Source organism: Aythya marila, assembly GCF_965140915.1.
Source record: "Aythya marila genome assembly, chromosome: 2".
NCBI classification, from domain to species: Eukaryota; Metazoa; Chordata; class Aves; order Anseriformes; family Anatidae; genus Aythya; species Aythya marila.
Window position 1 is genome coordinate 19575578 of NC_139043.1, and position 23347 is coordinate 19598924.

A 23347-nucleotide genomic window follows, 5' to 3' on the forward strand; every position below is an offset into this window, starting at 1 on the left:
TGTTTTGTTCAGAGATTGGAGGAGGAAAAAGCCCTTTGCCAGACGTTGCTTTTGTCAGAAGTTGCTTGTTTGTGTATCTGATATGTGTTATCTGATATGGTTATGTCACTGTGGTTTGTTGTGGTTTTTTTTTGTTTGTTTGTTTGTTTGTTTGTTTGTTTTCATGCTGAGTTTAATTCCTAGTGTTGTGGGGAGAAAAGTGAAAACTATCAAAGAGCATTTTCTGGCAAATGTAAATACAGTGCTACTATTTACATTTATATAAACTCAATTCTAAAGTCAACTCCTTTTTTTTGTCTTTTTGTTTGTTTGATTTGTTTTAGCTGGTGGCTATCTATGAAATTTTAAAGGATGAAGAAAGGAGGCAGAGGTGAGTTAATCTTAAATAAACTATTCGTTTATGCCAGTGATAAATTGAAGCCCTATTTAATTTAATTGTAAGTATTTGGGTGATTTTTGTATAATTTAGTTTGTAATTCTTCTGTAGCTGTTTAATTGGATATTGTGTGGGCTTAAAGGGGAAGCTGGTTATGTATTTTTTGTGATATACTGATTTTTCTCCCTTAAAATTAATATGAAAGAATTTTAAAAGCTGTTTGTTCTTTGGAGCAAACTTATTTTTTAACACTTAGCACTCACTTTTTATGAGTTGTGTTAATTATAATTGCTTGTTTTATTAAAGCTGTGGTTGAATATATAGTCCATTGATTCAACTGCCAGTTATATCTCACTATATCAATAAGAATTTATTTTCACAGTATTTAGGGATTATTTCCAGTGTATACCTTATGTAGCATTGTTTTCTGCTGCTTGTTTCATAGCTTTTCTTTCAAATGTGTTGTCTATAATATTGTAAACTTTGATGTGGATACCATTATATGTTTTGATAATTGATAATTGCCATACGAGTAGGTCCAGCAGTACATGAAGGGGATAAGTCTGAAAATCTGTGGTTTTCTGGAAGACTTTTCTTTTTAAGAGGCTGTCCATTTAAACTAACGATTATCTGGACAACAGAGCTATTGAAAAAGTTTTGCTTTTAGCTTGGAGTTTTAGTAAATCATCTTTCAGCTTACAAGTCTTTAAGCTGGGCTTTACAAGACATTTCTTGAAGGGGTTTTGGCTTTCTAGATATCTTGGCATGAGTCCAGGTTTTATAGTACAGACAATCTACGTTTTGATAATCCTCTCTTTAAGTGTCATGAAAATGTACTTCACAGAAGTACTTTTGGAAATTTATAGTTGTTTTTTTTTATTTCATTCTTACCAGATAAGTTCCTTGTGAAGTCCTAATCAAGGAAAGCTTTAAATAATAATAATAATAAAATGATTAGTTAAGAGGCTGCAGACCACTTGAAAAGTTAGTTATCCCCCAATTTTTTTCACCTATTTGTTTATAACATTGTTTACATATACTTTGTGATACTGCCTCTGTGGGATTTCTTTCTAGCATGAAACTGCCCAGAATTACCTTGCAGCTGTACAGTGGCTTTTTTCATGGAGCTGTGATGCAGTAGCTTGTGAGCATTATATTTTAAGCCTTGTATATATGACACTTCCTAATTTACCCAGCTTGTTTGAGAAAATATTGTTAATTAGTATAACACAGTAATTGCAAATGAGGAGTCAAAGCAGTGGTAGATTGCTCCAGCTTATGGGGATTTCATTGTCGCTAACTTCTTTTGTATGTAGGCAACAGCTGTTGTATTTTTCTTGCACTGTGTAGATACGTAGTTGATATTTCTTCTGTCACTGATTAAGTATAAATATAGCTGAATAAACAGCATTCAGAGAATTTTCTGGAAATAATACGCAGAATTTAGAATAACAGTGTAAGTTCTCTTTACTGTATGGAAACCTTTATTCATCGGATTTATTACACTGTCTAACAGTAAACACAGTTGAGCTGGTGAATGGAGTCTTTTCTCCTTTATCCTGTAAGGCGTTGTTGCCTCATGTCCTTAAAACAAGTCTTAAGTAAATGTGCTAGGGACTGCCCCCCTCTAATGTTTCTGTTGTAAGGTAACTCATGCGTTTCTTGGAACCATATGGCAAATGAAAGGGGAGAGTGTGGTTGCTTCTGGGGATTTTCCTACTCTGGATATTTGTTGTGGGAGGTGTTGGACCTAGGGGAAGAGGCTCGAAGTTTACCATCATCCCCGTGCACAGGGGCAAAGCTATGCTGCACCCTTTGTCTACCTCAGGGCTTACTGATTTACTTTTATCCTAATTCCAGAGACAGCTCTCTGGGTCTGCTTTAACGAGGCTTTCTGCCAGTTTGTTGTTTTTTGTGTTTTGTTTTGTTTTGTTTTGTTTTCCCTTGGCAGTGTGGTAGTTTTTATTTCTAAAGTAACTCAAAGTCCTGCAGGGGTGAGAGGGAAATCGGTCCCAGTTCTTGCAAATTAGTTGGTGGCACATCCTGGCAGTTTAGCAGGGAATCCCTTTGGAAAAGGACATGTGAATGGTTTGGGGCACGGGATTACATCACCTTGGGAAGAGCGGGTTTTAGACACTTCATACAGGGAAGTCAGCTGGACCTGTTCATCTCAGGTGATGTAATCTGGCATTGATTTTGGTGCTTGCACAGAGGGTAGAAACAGTTAAAGCAGGAATAAGGACCTGCCCTGTATAAGTGAGTGACAAACTCATTTTGAAACAATAAAACTCTGTCTAATTAAACCCTTCCTCCATGTCTTGGTGAATGTCAGAGGTGTTAATTGTTTGTGTGTATACAGAAAGCGTTCTGAAAGGCAGATCTGTTGGCTAGCTGAATGTAATCATTTTTTTTAAAGCCTTTCTTCTTTTTTTCTTTTATTTTTTGTATGTAGCACTGAATTTTTATCTGATGACAGAAGCCTTTCTTAAAATATTATAGTTCTACTGAAAAATTTAATACAAGGCTTTATAATTAAAATGTGGCTTGCTTATTTGAGAAAGGTATATAGTTGCTTGTATAAGTAAGAATACTAAATACATGAACACTCTTTAGTGCTATATTCTGTAGTAATCCCACCATGGTGGTACTTTTCACTTACACATTTTAACTGCTGTGTAATCATAACATTGTAATATTCTAACATGAAACGTACATGCAGCATTGTTTAATACAGCATTAACATTAAGCATGCGTGCAGCTTGGTTTAATACTTCATGCTCTGTAAACATTGCAGAGTGTATGAAATTCTACAGAAAAGTTTCTTTAGGAGGGTATGCAGAGATAGTCTTATGTATTTCAGGAAACGAACCTAAGTCATTTGAGGGTAAATAAAGTCGATGTATTTTATTATTTTTTGATTATTTTTAATTTATGAAAAAGTTTACACAGTTCTATTAATTGTAATTAGGCAAGAATCTTAGATGTTAATTTCATTGTTGCCATTTTAAGGAGCTTTCTCTTTACCTACAAGGCTTATCCTCTTTAACAATATGGACTTGATTACAGGAAGCATTTGTAAAGGAATCAAGATATACTTGTTTAGAGTAAGAAAGGTGTTTATCTTAGCTCTCATTATAATTACATGTGTATATTCATAGGAATAAATTGTTCTGGCTGACGTTGAACTGGATGTCTTTGACAGCTCGAGGAGAAAAAGCCCCTAGAATAAAAAACACTGGTGGATTATTCCCATAGATCAGAATAGATCTCATTAATTCAAGCTTATAGTATATAAACTATATCAGATTTCTGAAATAATTTGAAATATGAAATGCAGTGGCTTGATTAAAGGGAGGAGTAAATTATAATTATATTTAAATAGATGATACTGTAATTAGCTACCACAGTTAATGGATTTTTCTTGCAGTATAATTGATTCTACAAAGAGCTCTAAAAACTATTTTATGAAACTTTACAGAAGAATGAAATTTTAATAGTCATGCAATTGGTTACATTCTACAGCAGACAACCAAGTCTTGTATAGAATCCCCAGTTTTTAAAGAGAGATTCAATTTAAGTTATACATTTATATATATTCGTCCTTTTGTTTATGAACTGGTGCTTTGGGGGTTTTTAGTTTGCTGACTTCTACATTTCAGAGGTACCTGGTAAGCATACTCCCATGCAAAATATTTGCTGCATTCTGTGTACTTAGGTCTGAGAAAAAATACTGCAGATATATATTTCCCTTTCAGTTTGATTTTTCTTACGTAGGGTAGCAATTAATACAGGTCACCAAAAGAATGCTTTGTAATTCAGTTTTGAATGCAGTTCTACACATGACTATCCTTCGTCCTTAATACAGGTTTCTATAAAGAAATTATTTAATGAGAAATCTACTTTTAATTAAACCACATCCTAAATTTGGAAAGTAAGATTTAAAAATTATGGGAAGCTTCTCAGTTTCAGTAGGATCGTTTTCCAGTTGAAAACCTAAAAATCATTGATATTTTTATTTTTCAAATACAGAGCTTAATTAGTATTGAAAGCAGTGATTTATCTTTTAACAGTATATATTCTAAAAAGTGGGTTATAATAGAAGCTATCTTCCCTTAAAATGGCCAGTCGTGTGAGCCATAATGCTCATTGATAGTAAAATCAATAGAGCATTGATTCTGAGACTTAATCCTTGGAGACTGTTGTTCTGAACAGCGGACATAGCCTAGTAAATACAGAGTGCTGTTTAAAGTGTTTAATGCAAGAGACTCTGCTGTCTTAATTTATTTTTTCTGAACAGATAATTTATAATAGAATGTGGTTGTCAAACATTTTTTCCCAGTGCTTTTTTGAGTATTCCTGTATTGTTGCCATTAGCATATATGGACCCTATTCAATTTGTAGACAAATTTTCGGTGCCTCAATTAACATTTCTTATTGTATAAGAAAGCAAATGCTTATTAAATGTATAGTAGTATGAAAACAATTTGTTCTTTTTGGATTCTACATATTTATTTCCCTGAAGCTTTCACCAGAACATATTTTGTGAAGGCTTTTTATCAACCCATTTTTAAAAAGTGGTTTTGTTTCTAAGATATTCAAGATATTTCTAGCTTTTATTTTAACTATAAAATGTTGCAAATACATTGTTATATTTTTATAAATGCTAAAACCTCTCTGTGATTCTTAAAGAAAAAGTTACGAGAGATTTAGTTTTGAAACAACATGCTATTTTTTTTTTCTGAACAAGGAATTTGTGTTAAAGCATCAGTAGTTAACCTCCTTCGGACTTAATGGGAAAGGAAAAATTACATCAAAATTCCTGTTAACGGATATTAATCTTCGTATCCTCATAATTGTCACCGAAGATAAAATTCTGCAATCCCAATTTTACTTGGGGTGCCATTCAGAATACTGCAGAACCTTGAGGTGCTGAAGCTTTTGCACAGACACAGCCTAGCAACACTTGGCAACTTGAACAAATGTTTAATCAGAAGTCAGGTTTAGATGTGCTGAATTAAAGGATATTTTTTAAAATTTAAAACCACTGCCTCTTTTTCCCGCTTAAAAAAAAATGATTTTGCTTGTGGAAATTTTTTTTTTTTTAGTACATCTCCAAGGTATCAATTTAATAACTATCAAAGTAGCTAGTGCAGTTGTTGCATTTAAATTGATTTACATGTCAAGACTGGCAGTTTAGCAGCTGCGCTATTATTCCTGGATCGGTCAATTTACTTGAGAAAAACCTACTACTGAGTTCTACTGACCTGCATGACAATATAGGCCCTATTTCTATTCCTGTAATTAGGCCTGCGACTAACTCAGAATATTTTTAATTAAAATATTTTGGTCAATGTGTTGCACCAAATTAGGCCTTTCAGTGCAGATTTAATTCTGGAAATGGTGTGATTGGAATATGTAATGAGTGGGGTGCAATTTAAGATTAACAGGTTGTGCGTCTTGAGCACACAGGTTTTGGAGTTCGCTGTATAGATCTGTTTGAAACTTCACTCTGAAAAGGTAGCTAATAGAAAAAAATGTAAGTTTCTCACCTCTGTGTTTAATTTTTTAAATTTGATTATGTTAACGTTCTGTAATTAAAAGACACTGCAGACATGGTAAGATACTTCAAGATTTTTCTGTGGAGAAAAACTGACAAATTGTCATAAAAACGGTTCCTATAGAGACAGTGGCATTAGTAAAATTAAGCAGTATTAGAATAGATTGATTCTGGAGACAGCTTTTCAAATAGAAAATCAAAATCGTCTAGCTGTGGTGAACTTTGTTTTCTAACAACATAATCAAGCCCTTAACGCAATTTCATATCTGACTCCAGAAGGGATACTCGCTCTGCCAGCACCTCATGGCCGTGGTGCCACCGGAGAACAAAACAAAAGCACAGATACTTCCCCCCTCCCCCCAGCACTCGTGCTTTTAATTTGGAAAAGGGAAAAGGGGTTACAGTGCCGGAGACGTTTGTTCCTCGCTACCTTGCATTTAGTGCTTCGTGGCCTGGTGTTTGCTTCCTTCACGAAGGCCCGGCCGCTGCTCGGTAGGCAGGTAGAGCACAGCCCCCTTGCTCATCAGTCGCATCTCAGGAGCGGTTGGGTTACTGGGTTTTCTGAACAAAGCCTGGACAGATTTCCACAGCGTTTAGTTCTGGATTTTGTTTGTTTCCAGGTCCCAGCCTAGCAGTTGACAAAACAAGACGCTGCTGTGTTAAAAAAAAAAAAAAAAAGAAATTACTAAATGATCTTTTGTGTGCCTTCTATTCAAGCAGTCTGTGGACCGTCATTTGTTTTGTTTTTATAATTGGATGGTTTGGCTTATTTTATTTTTAGCTCTCCATGAAAGCCTGTTATATTTGCTACTGTAGGTATGATGATATTCTGATCAATGGACTACCAGATTGGCGACAGCCTGTATTCTACTACAGGCGGGTGAGAAAAATGAGCAATGCTGAGCTGGCATTACTCTTGTTCATTATACTCACAGTGGGTCATTATGCTGTGGTTTGGTCAATCTACCTGGAAAAACAGCTGGTAAGTATTGGTAATAAATCAAACTCGCTTCAATTATTAGTATTGAATTCCCTGCAAAAGTTTGCATATTATAGGGATCTCTACCAGTTTTCCTGCTTCAGATTTGGATTTTTCGTATTTTAGAATGATAACATTTAAAATGGTGATAAATACAGAATGAGATACTCAACATCACAAATAGTAATCTAAATCCTGCTTATTTTATCAAGAATCATTAATAAATAGAGAGAGATGCTTCTGTGGTTTCTAACTGGAGGAAAGAAGAGGAATAAAAACTCTTCTATCATCTATTGATGCAGAATCACATGCTGCTGTAGTCATGTTTATGGTTTTCCTAATGTTATTTAAAAATAATCAGTTTTTATTCATTTAGAAGTCATACTTGCTTTGCCTTTGTTCTTAGCTAAATGCTTTTTTTTTGTTTTGTTTTGCTTTGGCTTTTTGTTAACAGGATAAGCATTGGTAAGCAGTATAAACCATTTTTGTTGTTTTTTTTTTTTTCCTCATGTAAAAGTCTATTGCTAGACTAGGAAAAACAAACAAACAAACAAAAACTAAGCATAATTTGAAAAATATTCAACCGTTAGCATTTGTTTACTTTTTTATTTTCTACTGCATTATTGAAGTTGATGAATGAGAAAGGCAAGTTGAATGCTTTCTCCTCTTAGAAAACTTTGATTGCTATGGAGATACACATGAGTGACAGAACTGGACTTCATGTGTGTTTAAAGACTGGGTGCCATGGCAACAGTTATTGTTAAGATAGATCATTTTACTTAATCATGTAGGACCCCTAGCTACATTTGCATAAATGCTACTCTAATGTTTACCCTTCACAGAAGAGTCCCAGTAACATTTGTGGTTTACATGTTAATGATAACCTGTAACCGTAGTTCTTTCTACATCAAGGATGAACTGCTTACCAGAAAAAAGAGGGAGAAGAAGAAAAAAGCAGGAGGCAGGGGTACAGATGAAGCCAAACTTGCTGCTCTTGACAAAAATGAAAGGTGGGAAGAAACTCTTTTGTTTTCTGCATTTTAAAGCATTTCACGAGCTACTGGTTTAGGTCTGTAATTTTCTCCTCGTGTTTTCGAAATATTTTAACAAGAAAAATATCTGTAATGGTCATTGCTGATATAAAGTGCCAGTGTAGATGTGCTTTCAGTTTTAGATTTTGTAAATAAATGTGTGGTATTTATTCAGCAGATGAACAATAAATGAAATATTAAGGCTAAATTAAAGGTGTCTTGCTTGTAGAAGGCTGCTATTTCTACAAGTTGTTGTTTGTTTTTGTTTTTGATAAGATGTTACAACTTTTCCTGTCCTTGAAGATTTGCTTTTGATTAAGAAATTTCACTTTATTTAAGCTGTAATTTATTACCATACCGTGTGAGGAGTTTTTATGTTTTCTTAATGCTTGTCTGAATTAATGCTTTTGTCTGATTAACTTAAAAACGAGCGTGTTGGTAAAGGCTTCTAACACTATTGTTTAGTTAAGAAATACATAGGGAAATGGTGACTTTCAGGACACTCCAAAAGATACCACCATTTCTTCTATTGATTCATAGAAAGAAATAAAGGGTTTAAATAGTTCACACAGCAGGGGCATGAACTGGATCAATGCAGGATGGAGATCAGAGACCATTCTGCCTGTCGTCTTTCCTGATGACATCAGTGAGTAATGCTTCAGTGAACTGCAAATGACATTAATTTTTATGTATTGTTTTGTTTATGCTACAGTCTTCATATCTGGTTGTCAGCACTTGTGAACACTTGATTGAGGCTTGAGCTTTTTTTTTAAACTGAGTGATTATGTGCCTTATGAATTTATTTTCTTGAAGAAAAGCCCTTTTTAAGAGATTAAAATACAGAGATGATTAGAAGTTAGCTGTTGTGCTATATATTTTGAATTAAATATTCCAAACATATTTTTTATATGAATTGACAAGTGCTAATCATTTTAAAGGATAATGGGAGAGTTCTGACGTTGAGATTTTGTGGCAATATTGAAATATTTTAAATTTTATTTGGCTGCAGAGTACTGGACAAACCACAGTGGCATGATTTACTTCCGTGCAAGCTGGGAATATGGTTCTGTCTCACTGTGAAAGCTTTACCTCAGCTATTCCAGGTAATACTAATATTTTTAAGTTACATTATCTTTCTTGATGGTGTTATAAATAATCATGTGTGTTGCACGTTTATATGAATTTTCAGGCTCAAGCACATGTTATTTATTTTTATATTTATATATATTTATATAAAATTACTCTTTGAGGACAATTTAGTATCGTAAGTTCATCTAAACATGAATATATTAAAAATGGTTATTAATCTTAACATGCTTAGGTAATTCAGCAGCAGTTCCTGCTGAGCAGAAGTACAGGAATGAATGGTAGGAGAAGGTTAAAATATATACACGCCTATATTAGAAATAACAATGTCTTTTAAAAAATCTGTTAACAAAAATATTTTTATCTCAAATAGGCAAATGCTATATATTTATATTTGAGAGAACAGTGAAATTACTTCTGAATAAGTGAGCTTTCAATTGAGTCACAGGATAATCATACATTTACCTTTATATCTATCTTAACAATCTTTTATTTTTACCTGTTTTAAATCGTATATTTAAATTTATATCTGAAATTAATAAAGTACCAAAGATTGTTGTCATTTAGATACTTAAACATGGCAAAGTTGGCCATAGTTGTGTTTTTTCTTTTTTTTCTTTTTTTTAATGTGAATACTATAAATTTTAAAATTTAGCTGATATTCAGTCAGCATAATTATTGTCAGAAGGTCAGTTATCAGAATAACTTCAAATATCAGATACTTTTTCTTTTCGTTTCCCTTGACCACATCTATTTGTTTTTAGTACTGTAATCACTGCTGAGTAATGAATAGAGATCAGGGAATTTAAGGTGGATTTTACTTTGGTTTACAGAAGTAGTAAGTGTTAATTCTGAAGTATAAATGGCATAAATGTTCATTTTCTCTCTGTGTGCAAGCCTAAAAGAAGTGTATAATTCATAATTCCTAATCTGTTAGCCAAAACGCTTGTAAAAGTTATAAATGCAATAAAGAAAATTCTGGTGTTTCAGCTTCTATTTTTATAGCCTATAACTTTTCCTACAAAGAGATGCAAAAGTTAATACCCTTTCATCTTTTAAATGTTTCATCAGGACCGTGTGGTTATTTTATTAAAGCAATCTTTCTTAATCTTTTTGCATGATCTTAAAGTAAAAATGACAATGCATAATTAAATCAACTGTTAAAGTGTCCAGAGTAAGCTTTGATGTACCTCCTTGATTGAGGTGAGTCAGATGGAAAAGAATTAATTTCACCAATTGCTGCTGCTGTACTTTTGAAACTTTCTTTATAATTACAGTACTTTCCCTTTTGCCTTAATTGAAAAATATTAAAAAATCTTACAGGATATAGTAAAATTCATCAAGAAATTTAAAATGGGACTTCTAATAATCTTTTTAAGTTGTCATATTCTCTGTTTCTTCATTTTGAGAGAGTCTATTAAGAAGTCATTATAAAGTGTTTCAGATTTCTGTTCAGACAGCAGGTCCTATCTCTGCTAGACTGCCCAGAAACAGATTAATATAACCAAAATGATGTTTTGAGCTTTATAGATCAATAACTATTGCTGTGTATCATAATCCATAAAATTAATGATAGGGTAAAACAAACTGTCCCATTGGAGACCATCAAGCAGGGATATGGTGGCAGGGGAAGCAGGATTTAGAGGAATTCAATGCAGAAAAGCTTTGGACGAAGCAAAGAGATGGGATTCTAGAGTGAATCACCCCATACATAAATTATTCTAGTTCTTAATGGTGGGGTACGTTTTGTTGTTGTTTAAGATGACCTGCCAATTATTTAAGTGAAAATGCAATAAATTATAAGTAGGCTTCAATGTTAACAATATCCAGAACTTTAGATAACTGAATTACTGTAGTTTATTAATTAAAACAGGTAGTGTGACCTCTTCTGAAGAGCATGAGAGCAGCAGTGACCTCATGATGGGCCTGCTCCTTGAAAGAACAGTGCAAAACATTCTTTGTATGTTTTAGCTAGCAGGACAGAGGGACTTCTGGGCCCTTTAGTTGTATTTAAGGTTTCAGCAAGTTCTATCTTAATTCCAGTTATCAATATCTAGCAAAAGAGTAGTTGTGCTCATGCGGTTCTACCCTGGTACAGAGATCCTCTATTGAATATACACGCTGTTCACTTCAATAATACACTGACATAGGTTTGAGGTTTCAGAGTATTTCAGGCTTTCAGTAAGTACAATCCCTAGGGCAGCTTATCTACAAGATGAGATGCCAACATCTGAGGTACTGAGTAACTCAGTCTTGTTGTGTGTGCTAGTTACAAGGTGTTACAAGGGTTGACATAGGGATAGCTGTTAGAGATTTTAGATGTTTATTGAGTTAATCTCCATGATATTTTCAGTCACTTAAGAGCCAACAAATTATTTTCAAAGTTGACTGGCATTCATCTGCAGCTAATGCAATCGTAGACTAAGTTCTAAAAATGTCATCCATATTTAAATAAACCATGATTGGGACAGAAAACATTAAGAGTTTTAGCAATGCTTATAATTAAGTGTGGCTTCTGCTACAGAGTTTCAAATCCCTCAGGACTGTCATGAAATAGCTGAACTGTTTCTTCAAATGAAGGAAACAAAAGTACCTGCCTGTGCATACAAGATCTTCCTCAAAGGAAACCTCTTTTTAAAGTGAGGATGAAGTCAATTTAAACTTTTTGCCACTTCTCATATTGATGATTCCCTTTACCTAGCATCCCACCCATTAGTAAAGTGAATATTATTTTTACAACAGCTCTGTCTGAGGATTCAGGTTTCTGAGCTTCTGCCCATGCCTGAGTCTCATTTATCCAATTGAGTGTCTTTCTCCTACTTCCCCTCGTCCTTCAAAATGTCAGATTTCAGAAGGAGGCACTTAAAATAATTAAGGTGGGCCTTTACTGAAGAAAAATGCTTTGTTTGCATGCCCTCATGATGGCCTATGCCATTTTATTGTAGTCTGCATTTTATGTCAAGAAATTGGAAGAAAAATGGGTGAGAGGAGGATGAGAGAAACTCAAAAATGATTGTTTTTTTAACTGTTGACAATTGTATTTTGAGGGGGACTACATAGGTTTTTGTATCCCTGCATTTAGTGTAGTTAAATGTCAGGGTGAAAACAACATCTTAAAGCTCGTTTGAAGAAGTGAAGAGAAAAGAATCCATAAAATGTATCATAAATCAAATATCTGTGATGTGAAAGAAACATTAAGTGGAGTGTAAATTACATGGACTATTACCAATTTTAATTCTTCTAATGAAGACACAAGAAAAAGATAGAACAAAGAATGCAAGTTTTTTCTAGGGTCATCAGAATGACCTGGAAGAAGGCTATCTACTGAAAAACCAAGAAACTCAGTAAAAATGCTTGTTGGAAGTGAAAACTGTTCTCACAAAGTCAGCTAAACAGCTAAATACAGTGTGCAAGTATTTCAGTTCAAATAGTCCATGTAAAATAAATAGGTGGTGTTGGTGATTATCCTTTTTTTTTGTGGCAGAAAAGTCGTGTAAAATGGATTTTATTCCCAAAATAGCTGACCAGTTTTTAATTGGGTTGTGCAGACAGTTTAAGAAAAGTGGTATTTCTTAAAAATGCTCTTCCTTAGTCTTCACAAAATATTTCATTTGGAAGACTGAAGAGAAGAGCATTTCTTCATATTCCTGACAAATATTTTTCATCCAGCTTTATGTGGTGAAGCTTAGTTAGGAATGTATTTATTTTTTTTCACCAACTTCAATGCTAGGAAATGTTTTTTATTAGTTGAATTATGATCCTACTGTTGTTCTGAGAGTAATGAAGCAGAAAGCATTTTTTGTTTGTTTCATACAGAAATGTGGATTCTTATTAAGAAAATAAATTTCCCTATTATCTCCTGTCTGTGATAATGTAGGTGTGTTGCATACCCTATCAGTGAGCTGCTAGAAGAACTTCTGGTGGCTCTCCAGCGATGAGAAGGCAGTCCAAGCTCAAGATGTGCAACTGCACTGGGTATAACCTAGTGAGATTATGAACAAAGCTTTCAATTATGATTGAAACTTTTGTTTACAAAGACCTTTGTGTAGTATGAAGTGAATTAAAACAAAAAGGCCAGTAATTTAGTTTTATGTAGACTACCAGATGGTAATTACTGAAGCTGATTTAGTAGCCTGGAATAGATTCAAACTAGTGACCCAGAGGTGTTTAATTTCTTGGCATTTTTTCCTCAGGTTTTCTTTTAATCCATGATTACATTTCAACACCTGCTTAGAGATGGTTCAGCCCTGGCCTTAAACGGATTGGCAATGTGTCATTAAACTCTAGAGGCTTTGCCAGCAGGGCATCTCTTTTGGCAAAGTTAGCTTTTAGACGAGATTTGATTAGGTCAGCCAACAATTATGTGGTTGATTTTGTCTTCACATATGACTTTATGTAAAATCACAATATGAGATTCAAAAAAAATACTGCATTTAGTAATGTCTGCTTTAAAATATATATTTTCAGAGGGATTTGTTCAAGTCACAAAGGTTAAATATCTCAGCAATTCCGAGGTTACAGGGTTTTGAGGTATTCCAATGCACTGTACAGCACCAGTGCTGATAAAAGTTGTGGAGGGTGAGCAGATGCAAGATGTGTGGCACAAGTGATTGCCCATTTGCTCTGTTTCTTGCTATTTCACAGCTATTTCAAGAACCAAAGTAGGGATGAAGCTCTTGACCCTAAGGTCAGTTAGAAGATAAGATAAAGGTCAGAGGAGAGTAGATGGTAAAACAAGTATCCTGCATGTATGCCAGTGAACAAAAATAATTTACTTCTAACAGGGTTTTCTGGAGAAAAAACGTGCTTTGTTGCTTAGTAAAAGTTTCAAGTGAGCATAAGACACAAAACAAATTTGCCTTTAATTGCGTGTTGTTCTGTGGTAGCCAGGTTTGTTCTGCTCCCTCAAATAATTACTCACAATATGTCTGAATATCTCAGCATTTTAAAGGAGTGTAGCTCCAAGTGTAGCCTGTGAGTACAAGGTGATACTGGCTCTGAATGAATTGAACCATTCTCTTGGGGTGTGAGGCTTCGCTGGGTATGAATGAGGTTCCCAGGGAGGCCTTGCAGCACTGGCTACAGTTCCTCCTTCTGGTTGCCTTTGTTTTCCCACTGTGGATCTGGAATACCCAGCAGATTCTGCATTAGCACAGCCTGCTGCTGGTCACTTGCTGCATCTGAGGCTTGGGAACCACTCCCCAACTGCCTGGCCACACCTAGTATTATTCCAAGGTCAAAGGAAATAATTTCCTGATTAAAAGGAAGGAAGTAATGCAATTCCTATTTATTTACTGGTTTGTCTTTGAGTAAACATGTAAAAATAACAACCATTCAAATCAGTGTTTTAACTTTTTTTACATTATTTCTTGCCATAACACGTTGATAATACTGATGTGTAAGCCCATCAAAAAAAGTGGTTTTCCTGTGGTGTAATGCCTGGCAATTTTATTGCAAACAAATAGCAAATTGAAGGTTGGATGTTGCAATCATTTTAATTTTACTCCTTTATCATCAACAATCATATACAAATGTGCTCTCTTCTGTGACTGATGTCACTTGCGTACAAATTGTACAAGAACACTGTACTCAAAGACAAAAACCAGTTCAAGAACTTCATGTGAATATTTAAATTGGTAGATTGACTTAAGATTAATGCAAAGAAAATGGTTTCATTATACTGATTTTAAATATGCTTGTAGGAAAGCTTCCAGTTAACTGTAAGAGGGGGGTGCATTTTGTTTGTATTAGCCCCTCACTCCTGAGATGTAGAATGTGAGGCTTGTTCTATCACAAAATCTGTAATGAAGATTCAGATATGGTCAATAATGCAAGTTGTTTCCAATGTTTCACTTATTTCTCTAATCTGCAGTCTTTCTAAAGTAGACCAGGAAGATTAACTGGAGGAAAAAAAAAAGAAAGGAAAGGAAAAAAACTCAGAAAGCAAATAGACCAACAAAACCTTGTAACCCTCCCAGAAGTCAAGGAGAGGTTGGAGTGACTGAGCCTTATTCAGAACTGAAGATTTTAGTTCCAGGATTAGCACAGTTTAAATAAAAAGTGTATCTATCATTAAAAACAAAATAAAACAAAACAAAAACAAACAAACTTAAAAGTCCAGTATCAAGAATTTCTGTATTTGTACATACCTCAATAATGAGTGCAGTTTTGTCCTGGCAGTCTCAAGTTTATTAACAGGAGACAACTCACATATTGAGAAGGACTGAAATACAAGAATTCCACAATATTCTTCATTCTTATTTGTGGTTGAAATATTGAAAATACATTAATGAAGTGTTTATCTGTCAATTTTATTTTTCTTCTGCAGCACTTTTTGAAAATTTTAATTAGCTATAAGGGTAATCACAGGAACTTCCTGTACCTGGTAGATGAAATATAATTTAGAAATACCAGTAGCACAATTCTGAGTTTCTAATACACTCCCTTCTCATTCTGTTTCCTATTGGAAAATGGATATTTGAATCACAGTATAATAAACCAGCATGTCTTTGCCCACTTCATTATTATTCTTACTTGACTACACGTATATTGCTGCTTTGGCAGTAAAGTAGTGTATTTGTGTTCTTTTTGAAAACTTCTCAACCCGTTGCAAATGAGAACAAAATATTTCTGTTCTGGTTAGGTAAGCTGGAATAGTTAGAATAATTCCAAGCTTTGTATTTGCCCGTGCCTTTTCTCTGTCCCTTTCCACCCCCAGAAGGTTCAAAATGTCACTTGTTTGTTAACTATTGAAGTGCACATCAAGTATAAAATTTTGGGGTTGTGCATATTTTGTACTGCTGGGGACAAAAGATGCTCTTAAAGAAAAAATTACTGAACCTTGGAGAAGGAGCAGTAGGTTGGAAGAGGCTGTATCCATGTTTTTTGTTGGTTTTAGGGTAATTCTCAGATTATTTTGGCTCCAAAATACTTGCATTGAGGCAAAGTGATTGTTTATCAGGTTGGAAAAGTAAAAAATCTGAACATAAATTTATTTTGAAATTTACTACTGAAACTGAATATGCTTGAAAACTAATTTTTTAGACTGATACAATTGAAAAATAATGAGAAAAAAATGAAATGGTCTGATTTATGCTGAGGCAGAAGTTTTCTTTAAAGAACCTCCTATTTTTAACTGTTTCCCAGTGTTTCTTTCATTGTAACTTCCCAGGTATTTTATCCATATAGTCTGTGTCTGTGGCTAAAATCTTTATTCAGGTATGTCTTTTAATTCCTGTTCACAACCTGTAGAGCTATTTCTTCTGCTTTGGTGGAAAGGTTTCAGTTCTCAAATCTTTAAAATCCACTTTGATTCAATTCTTATTTATTTTTTGCTTTGCTTTATATGTATACATTTTCACAGGCTCTTCAAAATGCTCAGTACGCCTGTTTTTTGTGATTATGGTATCAGCAATAATAACCTGCGATTAATAAGATAAAAGATCAGTGCTGCATTTGTTACCTGCATATTACTTCATTTGCAGCGATAATCCATTTGATATCTATAAAGCAACAATGCCACTAAATTTCATTTACGTGCTTCTGACTAGTTTTCTTTGTTGTTCAGCTATTGTGTCTCATTTTCATCTGAGCCACATTTCCAATTGTTCTGTGATTGACATGCTGGAGAGATTGACAGTTACCCCCTAGTGCCTGCTGTCTGGAGATCCCACAAGCAATAATGGATTTTACACCGGAATTTAGCATCAAATATTGGCTTTCAGTGTCAAATGGGTTAAATTTAAATGCCGGTTAATTGTAGCCATTTTGAAGTCATAGCCTTAAACAAAAGCATTTTTAGCGTATCAGTACGTCTAAGGCTTGTGTAGGCCACACAACCCAAACGTCTCCAACTTGCAGCAGAAGTTAACCATTACAGCTGTGCCTCTTTCTGTTTCTTAATTCTGTTTCTAATGCAAATAGTCCAGACTTGGAGACTGCAAGGAAAGTTTCCATATGTGGTAGGGATTTCATATTTCAGGTAAACTGAAGAGAGAACCAGTGCTAACCCGAATTTTGTAATTGTATGTTTTAACATATAAACTGAATATATTTCTTTGAAGCCTTTATATCTGCTGTAAATGGTAATCCTCCTGCATGGTGTACCCTTTTAAATGGTTTTAGCCCTGGTTTTACTAAAAACCAGCACCTCTTCCTAATTCCCTAAAACAAAACCATAAGCAAATGAGATGCCCTCATCTGTTGTATGCCAGTAGTGAAAAGTTACGTAAACTCCTTGAAATTTCTTCTGTGCTCAGAGTGACCTATGTAATCCTGACAGAGAAATGTATATTCTTGTTTACTGTGCCCAAGCGTAAAGAGACAGAGTAAGAAAAAGTAGTTTGGAAGGAGAGGTAATGTTATTGTCAGAATTGTTCAGGAGTGCTGACTTACATTGGTGGGCTTTCTCCGAAACATTACGGCGTTCTGCTCAGAGCTAGGACACAATTCTGTCCTCCGTGTTGTCCCATCTCCCTCACGTGTCTTTGAAGAGGTAGATAAATAACACAGTGTAATGCAAAGAACAATTGTTGGGTCATGTTATCCTCCTTTGCAGGAGGCCACGTTTCTATATGGCTTCCACCATTAGATGCAGCAGTCATGTCTGCTTAACTCAGCTTTTATTTCCAAAATTTATTAAGATTTTATTTTTTTCATTTTTAATAAGACTAGTTTATTTTCAGGTTTATGGGATTCTAGTTGAAATTCTAAAAGTATTTACCAAGGTTTTACAATACCTTCTACATTAACATTTAAATCATACATTATGTGTAAAAAGCGGGACCGTGATGCAATAACAAGAGAAAAATTATTTTTGACTGTGAAGAAGTAAAAAAGAGGTTAACCTAATCATGTAATTATTTTTGGTATAATACAAGAACTGTTCTGCATGTTTGGAAATAATAAGTAATAGTTTGCCTGTTTCAGTATTTCTATTATAGTTTCTTTGATTTTGAATGAGTATATAAATCTCTTAAACTGGTAAGTGAGAGTAAGAAAACTCTCCATATCTCCTAATTCAGCAATCTGGTTGCTCACGTTTGGAAAGCTTTCAACACAAATCTATAATTGCTAATTCATCAAATTTTGGAAATTTGTATCTTACGAGATTTTTGACAGGACTTCCAATTTTATGTGTAAATATACTAAATAGATTTCACATTAGAATCTAATCTAATCCCTGGAGGGAAAAAAAAAAAAAAAAAAAAAAAAAAAAAACACTTTTTAACGCTATAATAGCAATGTAGAAGTTACTAAAAAAAAAAAAATACATTGGTTCTCATAACGTGCAGTTAGTGATACTTAATGAGTTTGTGGTAAGATCACTGCCTAGCAATTGCCTTTGTCCCTGCACATAGTACTCTAATTAAAAGCTTTTGTTTCTTCTTTGAACTTCCAGATTGCTGATGTGAGCAAAGTGGGTGCATGGACTCTTAAAAAGTTGTGAATAGTGATGAGAAATGTTTTTCTAACCGTTTTGCTTTTCAGGTTGTCAATAAGCATCATAACCTATAATGTCAACACTATTACACTATTAGAACATTTATTCTACAAAAGTTCTACAGTCTAAGCAAATAATTTCTATACTGACAAATTCTGTATTTCAAGAAACAAATGTATCTTGAATTTTCTTTTTATCTTTTTGTGAGGTTAAATGAGAAATTAAAGCAGAGCCGTTGAATAACTTGTTTGTATAAGGATGCTAATGTCATTGCAACATTTTCTTAAAGGATGCCAGACAATTATATGTAGAATATAAAGAAACAAAAATGAAGGAGAAAGAAGATGCCCTGGCTAAGGCTGAACTTGAAACACTTCAGAGTGAGTTTTTATCACTGTCTTAATAAACCAAGATGTAATATAACGTACCTACTCCACGACATGAATGTGAACAAATTATGTTTGTAATCTTCTAAAATATGTGCTTTATTTATTTCTATACTGCTGTTGAATTTAAATGAGCTTTTAATTTGGTGACTAATTTTGCAGTACTCTGCTGGCTGTTTTCTGCAGAAGCATAAAACTCAGGTTATAGTTATATAGTAACTATGTATAGCAAGAAAACTATAACTATATAGTAACTATATACTTGTAACTATATAGCAAGAAAAGCATACTTTGCTAGAGATGTTGCTTTACAGGAGAGGGGAATTTCAAAAGCATAGATCTTGAAGTATACATATTCAGAAGTGACCTCTCGGTTTTGAGTATTCCTGTAATACTTTTTTTCTGTAAATAACTTTTAAAAATGATATATTTTGTGCTATTTTATATAAATCGAGTTTGTACAAATAGAAATTGAAAATAACTCGAATTTCCAAAAGCATGGATGCAGACTTTGGAGATGGATTCATGCTATTGTTGAAATAAATGTCTTTAAAGTCTTTATACTCTTATAAAAGACCAGAGAAGGCAATTAGCATTTCATGTAATAAAGTATTCAGAATAATTATAGGTGACTTCCTTTTCTTCTCTCAGCTATTTCCTTTTGACAATGATTAAACCTACCCTCTTCTGAAGACAATTTTAAAAGATTTTTGTTTGTGTGCGTGCTTGCTTTATTTACTGTACTTAAGTGCATGCTTTTAAGTTCCTTTATTCTGACAAGTGCATTGAGTGCCCTATAATAATTTCCTAGCTTTGAGTATGCATAAGCCTTTAGGCACTTAAAATACAGCTGCATTATTTATATTTACAAAATAGCTTAATTTTGTAAAATCAGCAACATGATGAAGCTTGAGCAATAATTCCTAACTTATCCGTAACTAAATCTATTTTGAGAAAATGGCTAATGTTCAGCACCTCAGTGAGCACTGTGGACCCAGGCAAAATCTAGCAGACGAGTGCATGTAATGCTTGTTAGGGAGACCTGCTATCACGCAGGAAATACCTACCGCAAAATGGGCCCTCGCAATAGGTCTTGACTCCAGTTATTAAAAATTTGTTGTCAGATAGCAATGTTTTGATTGTTTGGCATAGATGAAATCTTTGAACTACTACGTACTTTGTATATATTGTTTTAAAAAGACTAGTTTCTGAAAACAGAAGTGCAAGTGAAAGTAGGAGGTCATTAAAACCATCGTGTGTGTGGTCCTACATTTCACTGAATTGCTGAGTTTCACTTTCAGTCAACACCTTTTGGTGTTTCTCCTCTGTGCAGATCTGCCAGGTGTCACGTGGGATTTGCTGGTTTCATCTCCTCTTCTGTGGGCCCCTGCCAGTAGCAGTGCCCACATCGAGAGGTGCAGGTTTGGTGCCCTTAACCCCCCCAGGCCTCTCGTGACTTGTGACAGTAGCATCACTGTCTGCTGTCACACCAGAATGAGAGCTGGCACCTGACCCCCCTGCCTGTCAGGTGAACCAGTGGCACACACATGGAGCAAGAGGAGGGACTGGTAGTCACCACCTGTACTTAGTGGAGTTTGAAATTTAGCATAGCATTAATTTGGTTAACCAGCACAGTGCAGGGCAAAAGAACAAGCCATTATTTCTCATTTTTTAAAAGAAATGGGACTTCCAGAGGAACAAGAAGATATATCTGTAGACAAAAAATTAAAAAAAATATAAATAAATAAATACCTTTTTTTCTCTGAAACTTGCATGCAAAGCATCTGCTAAATTTGCTTATTTCATTATATTGCTCTGTATTGTACACTTCAGAATAGCATGGCGAGGTTGTAAATCACCAAATGAGCGTTTGGTGATCGCTTGTTCCCATTTTTAATTTTAGAGACAATCCGTAGAGTGTGAGTTCATAATAACAGATCCATCTATCTAATTGAGTAAATGCATCTCATGCAGATTAGCAATAGCTGTTTTACAGTGATTGTTTTTTCATGACCTAATTGCTAGTTTACCCCCACGTCTGTCTGCTTTTCCTGCTGAAATTGTGCAGTCTTCTGTAGGCGCCTTGAACTAAAACCAGAGAAGGATATCAGAGGAGGAAAATACAATTTGCAAAGTAGGAGAGAGAGAGAGGACAGTTCTGAGATGTCATTGAAGTGCTATATTTGGTAAGGAGTGGGGAAAAAGTAATTTCTTGGTAAATCAAAAGCGTGCATAATACTGACTTATTTTTTGGCACTTTTGCACTGTTTATGTTATCACTTCTCAGTCAATTCAAAACACTTGTTACTACCTAAGGAAAATAGAGCAACTGTAGAAGTTTACCTTAGAAAATACAGCAACTTACAATACAGGCTGTATTTGTAGGAAATGTATTTTGTGTGCAATTAGAGATAACTGTGAGTTTCATCTACAAAAATAGAAATGGTTTACCTTACAGTTTTGGTGTCCTTTTCACATTCAGGTACCAGAACACAAAATTCCTTTTTTAAAAGAAAGCACTTAATACAAATTATTAAGCAATTATAGCAATTAATACAAATTATTAAGCAATTATAGCAATTAATACAACTTGCTGTTAACTTTTCCTTTTCCAGTACTGTCACACTTGCATATAATCCCTGCATCAGGCAATGATTCTGTTACAATAGTCTTGTTCTTTGTAGTCATGGGATGTAAAATAGAATATATATTAACTGATCTGGATAGTCATTAAGCTGTGGAGATGTAAGCATACATTGTCAGGACAGTAGACTCAGCCAGTGTTTAAACTTAAATTGCAAAGTTTCAGTATTTATCAAGACTGATTCCAGCAGTTGTACTGGCTCCTCATGGAATACAGAGTGCTTCTTTCAGCTGCATCAGTTTTGAGGGAAAACCCATCTATTTTATTTTTTTATGCTTAACTGCTTAACTTTGGTAGTTCTCTTACTCTCTGTTCTTGTTTACGCTTGTTTTCCCTGCCCTCCAATAGGAGGGCTTAAACTTGGATTTTAATACAACTTTTTAAATAAAAAGCTGCTGCTAGATATTGTAGGTGAACTTCTCATTTACCAGACATATTTGAAAACCCTTTAAATCCAGAATTCTTGCCCAGATGTATGAGGCATCTGTAATAATCCATGGCAAGAAATGAGCTTCTTTCTAGTTATAAGCCACATTGAGTAGTATGTTTTTTTTGTTTGTTTTTGTATTTTATTCACTCTTATAATTCAAGCTTGAACTAAAATAAAAAGTTACATGTATACACCTGTAGGTGTGTGACCAGCCTTCTTTCTGTGTTCTGGTTTTAGAATGGTATTGATAATGGTATTTATCTCTCTGTATGGGGCTTTATAGTAAGATGTGACTGCCTTACTGCCATGAAAATTCCCGAGTGGTACTGAAACCTTGATTTCATTAAGTTTAGTAAAGTTTGGGTGGTTCTCCCTTTCAAGACATTTTAGAATATAGCAAGTTGTTTGGGTAGCTTTTTACATTGTTTCATAAAACTTAGGGGTTAAAGACATCACTAGATCATTTAGTCTAATGTGGGTTTTTTTCAGGCCCTTACAGGTACAAATCAGTGAAAAATACTGATTATCATTATCTTGCAGTTGTCTGGAGATAACCAGGTATCAGTGATGTGTTTTAGCTTTTGGCATGTTGTTATGCAAGATACAACATTGATCAGAAGACTTTGAGAAGGCTTCCATTCCTCGTGGCTAGTTTACATAATTTTACTGTTACATAGGTATATCTTAATTGCAGTATGGATTTCTCCAGCTATAGCTTTCAGGTTTTCATCAGCAGCAATTGTCTCTGCTTGAAAAAATAACTTGTATATATCTGCAGGTTTTCTTTATGAAAAGCATTTCTTTAGCCCTTAATTTCTGTGGCTTTTCTGTACTGAGTTGTTTTCTAGTGTAGCTGTAGGTATTGGACACTGGCTTTTGTGTATAGCATTCTAACATTTTCCATCTGATTATAAAATCATATTTCTGCTGTTATCAGTGTTGTGTTTACAGAGTCACAGATCGCATTATTTCCCCAGCTCTGATAGCACATTTCAGATCACTTGAAATAACTGTGAGCTTTTACATCAAAGCTTCTTTGCACACAGTCCCTCTTAAGTGCAGATATGGCCTAAGGTCCTAAGCAGTGTGATCCAAAATACTTTTGGTTTGAATAATCCCAGACTGCCAGCCAGTCCACGTCCCTACATCTTGCAGTATGTTCCTATTCATTTTAAATTGTTTTGCCCAAATTTATGTAATCCAAAAATATGCTGAAGATGACTTTTCATTTATTTCCAAATAATTGACAAGTATCTTGGATAATTGTGTTTAGTATTAATCCCTGCCAAAATGCAGTGTTCACATGCCTGCTCAGCAATGATTTGCTGACAGACAGGTTCAGAGAAAATTAATTCATATAATGCATGCTTTTTTGGTTAGCGTGGGTGTGAATGTTCTGATCACTTAATTGTTACC

General features: G+C 34.4%; 1 protein-coding gene across 1 annotated transcript in view; it reads left to right on the plus strand.

The window, feature by feature from the left end:
• The window catches only part of DNAJC1 (DnaJ heat shock protein family (Hsp40) member C1), a 98824-nt gene that overhangs the window by 37053 nt on the left and 38424 nt on the right, over positions 1 to 23347 (plus strand). The window contains exons 3-7 of the mRNA XM_082753491.1: positions 324 to 370; positions 6750 to 6915; positions 7825 to 7922; positions 8953 to 9046; positions 18761 to 18851. Of these exons, the coding sequence (XP_082609617.1) occupies positions 324 to 370; positions 6750 to 6915; positions 7825 to 7922; positions 8953 to 9046; positions 18761 to 18851 (496 nt within the window). The remainder of the gene's footprint in view (positions 1 to 323; positions 371 to 6749; positions 6916 to 7824; positions 7923 to 8952; positions 9047 to 18760; positions 18852 to 23347) is intronic.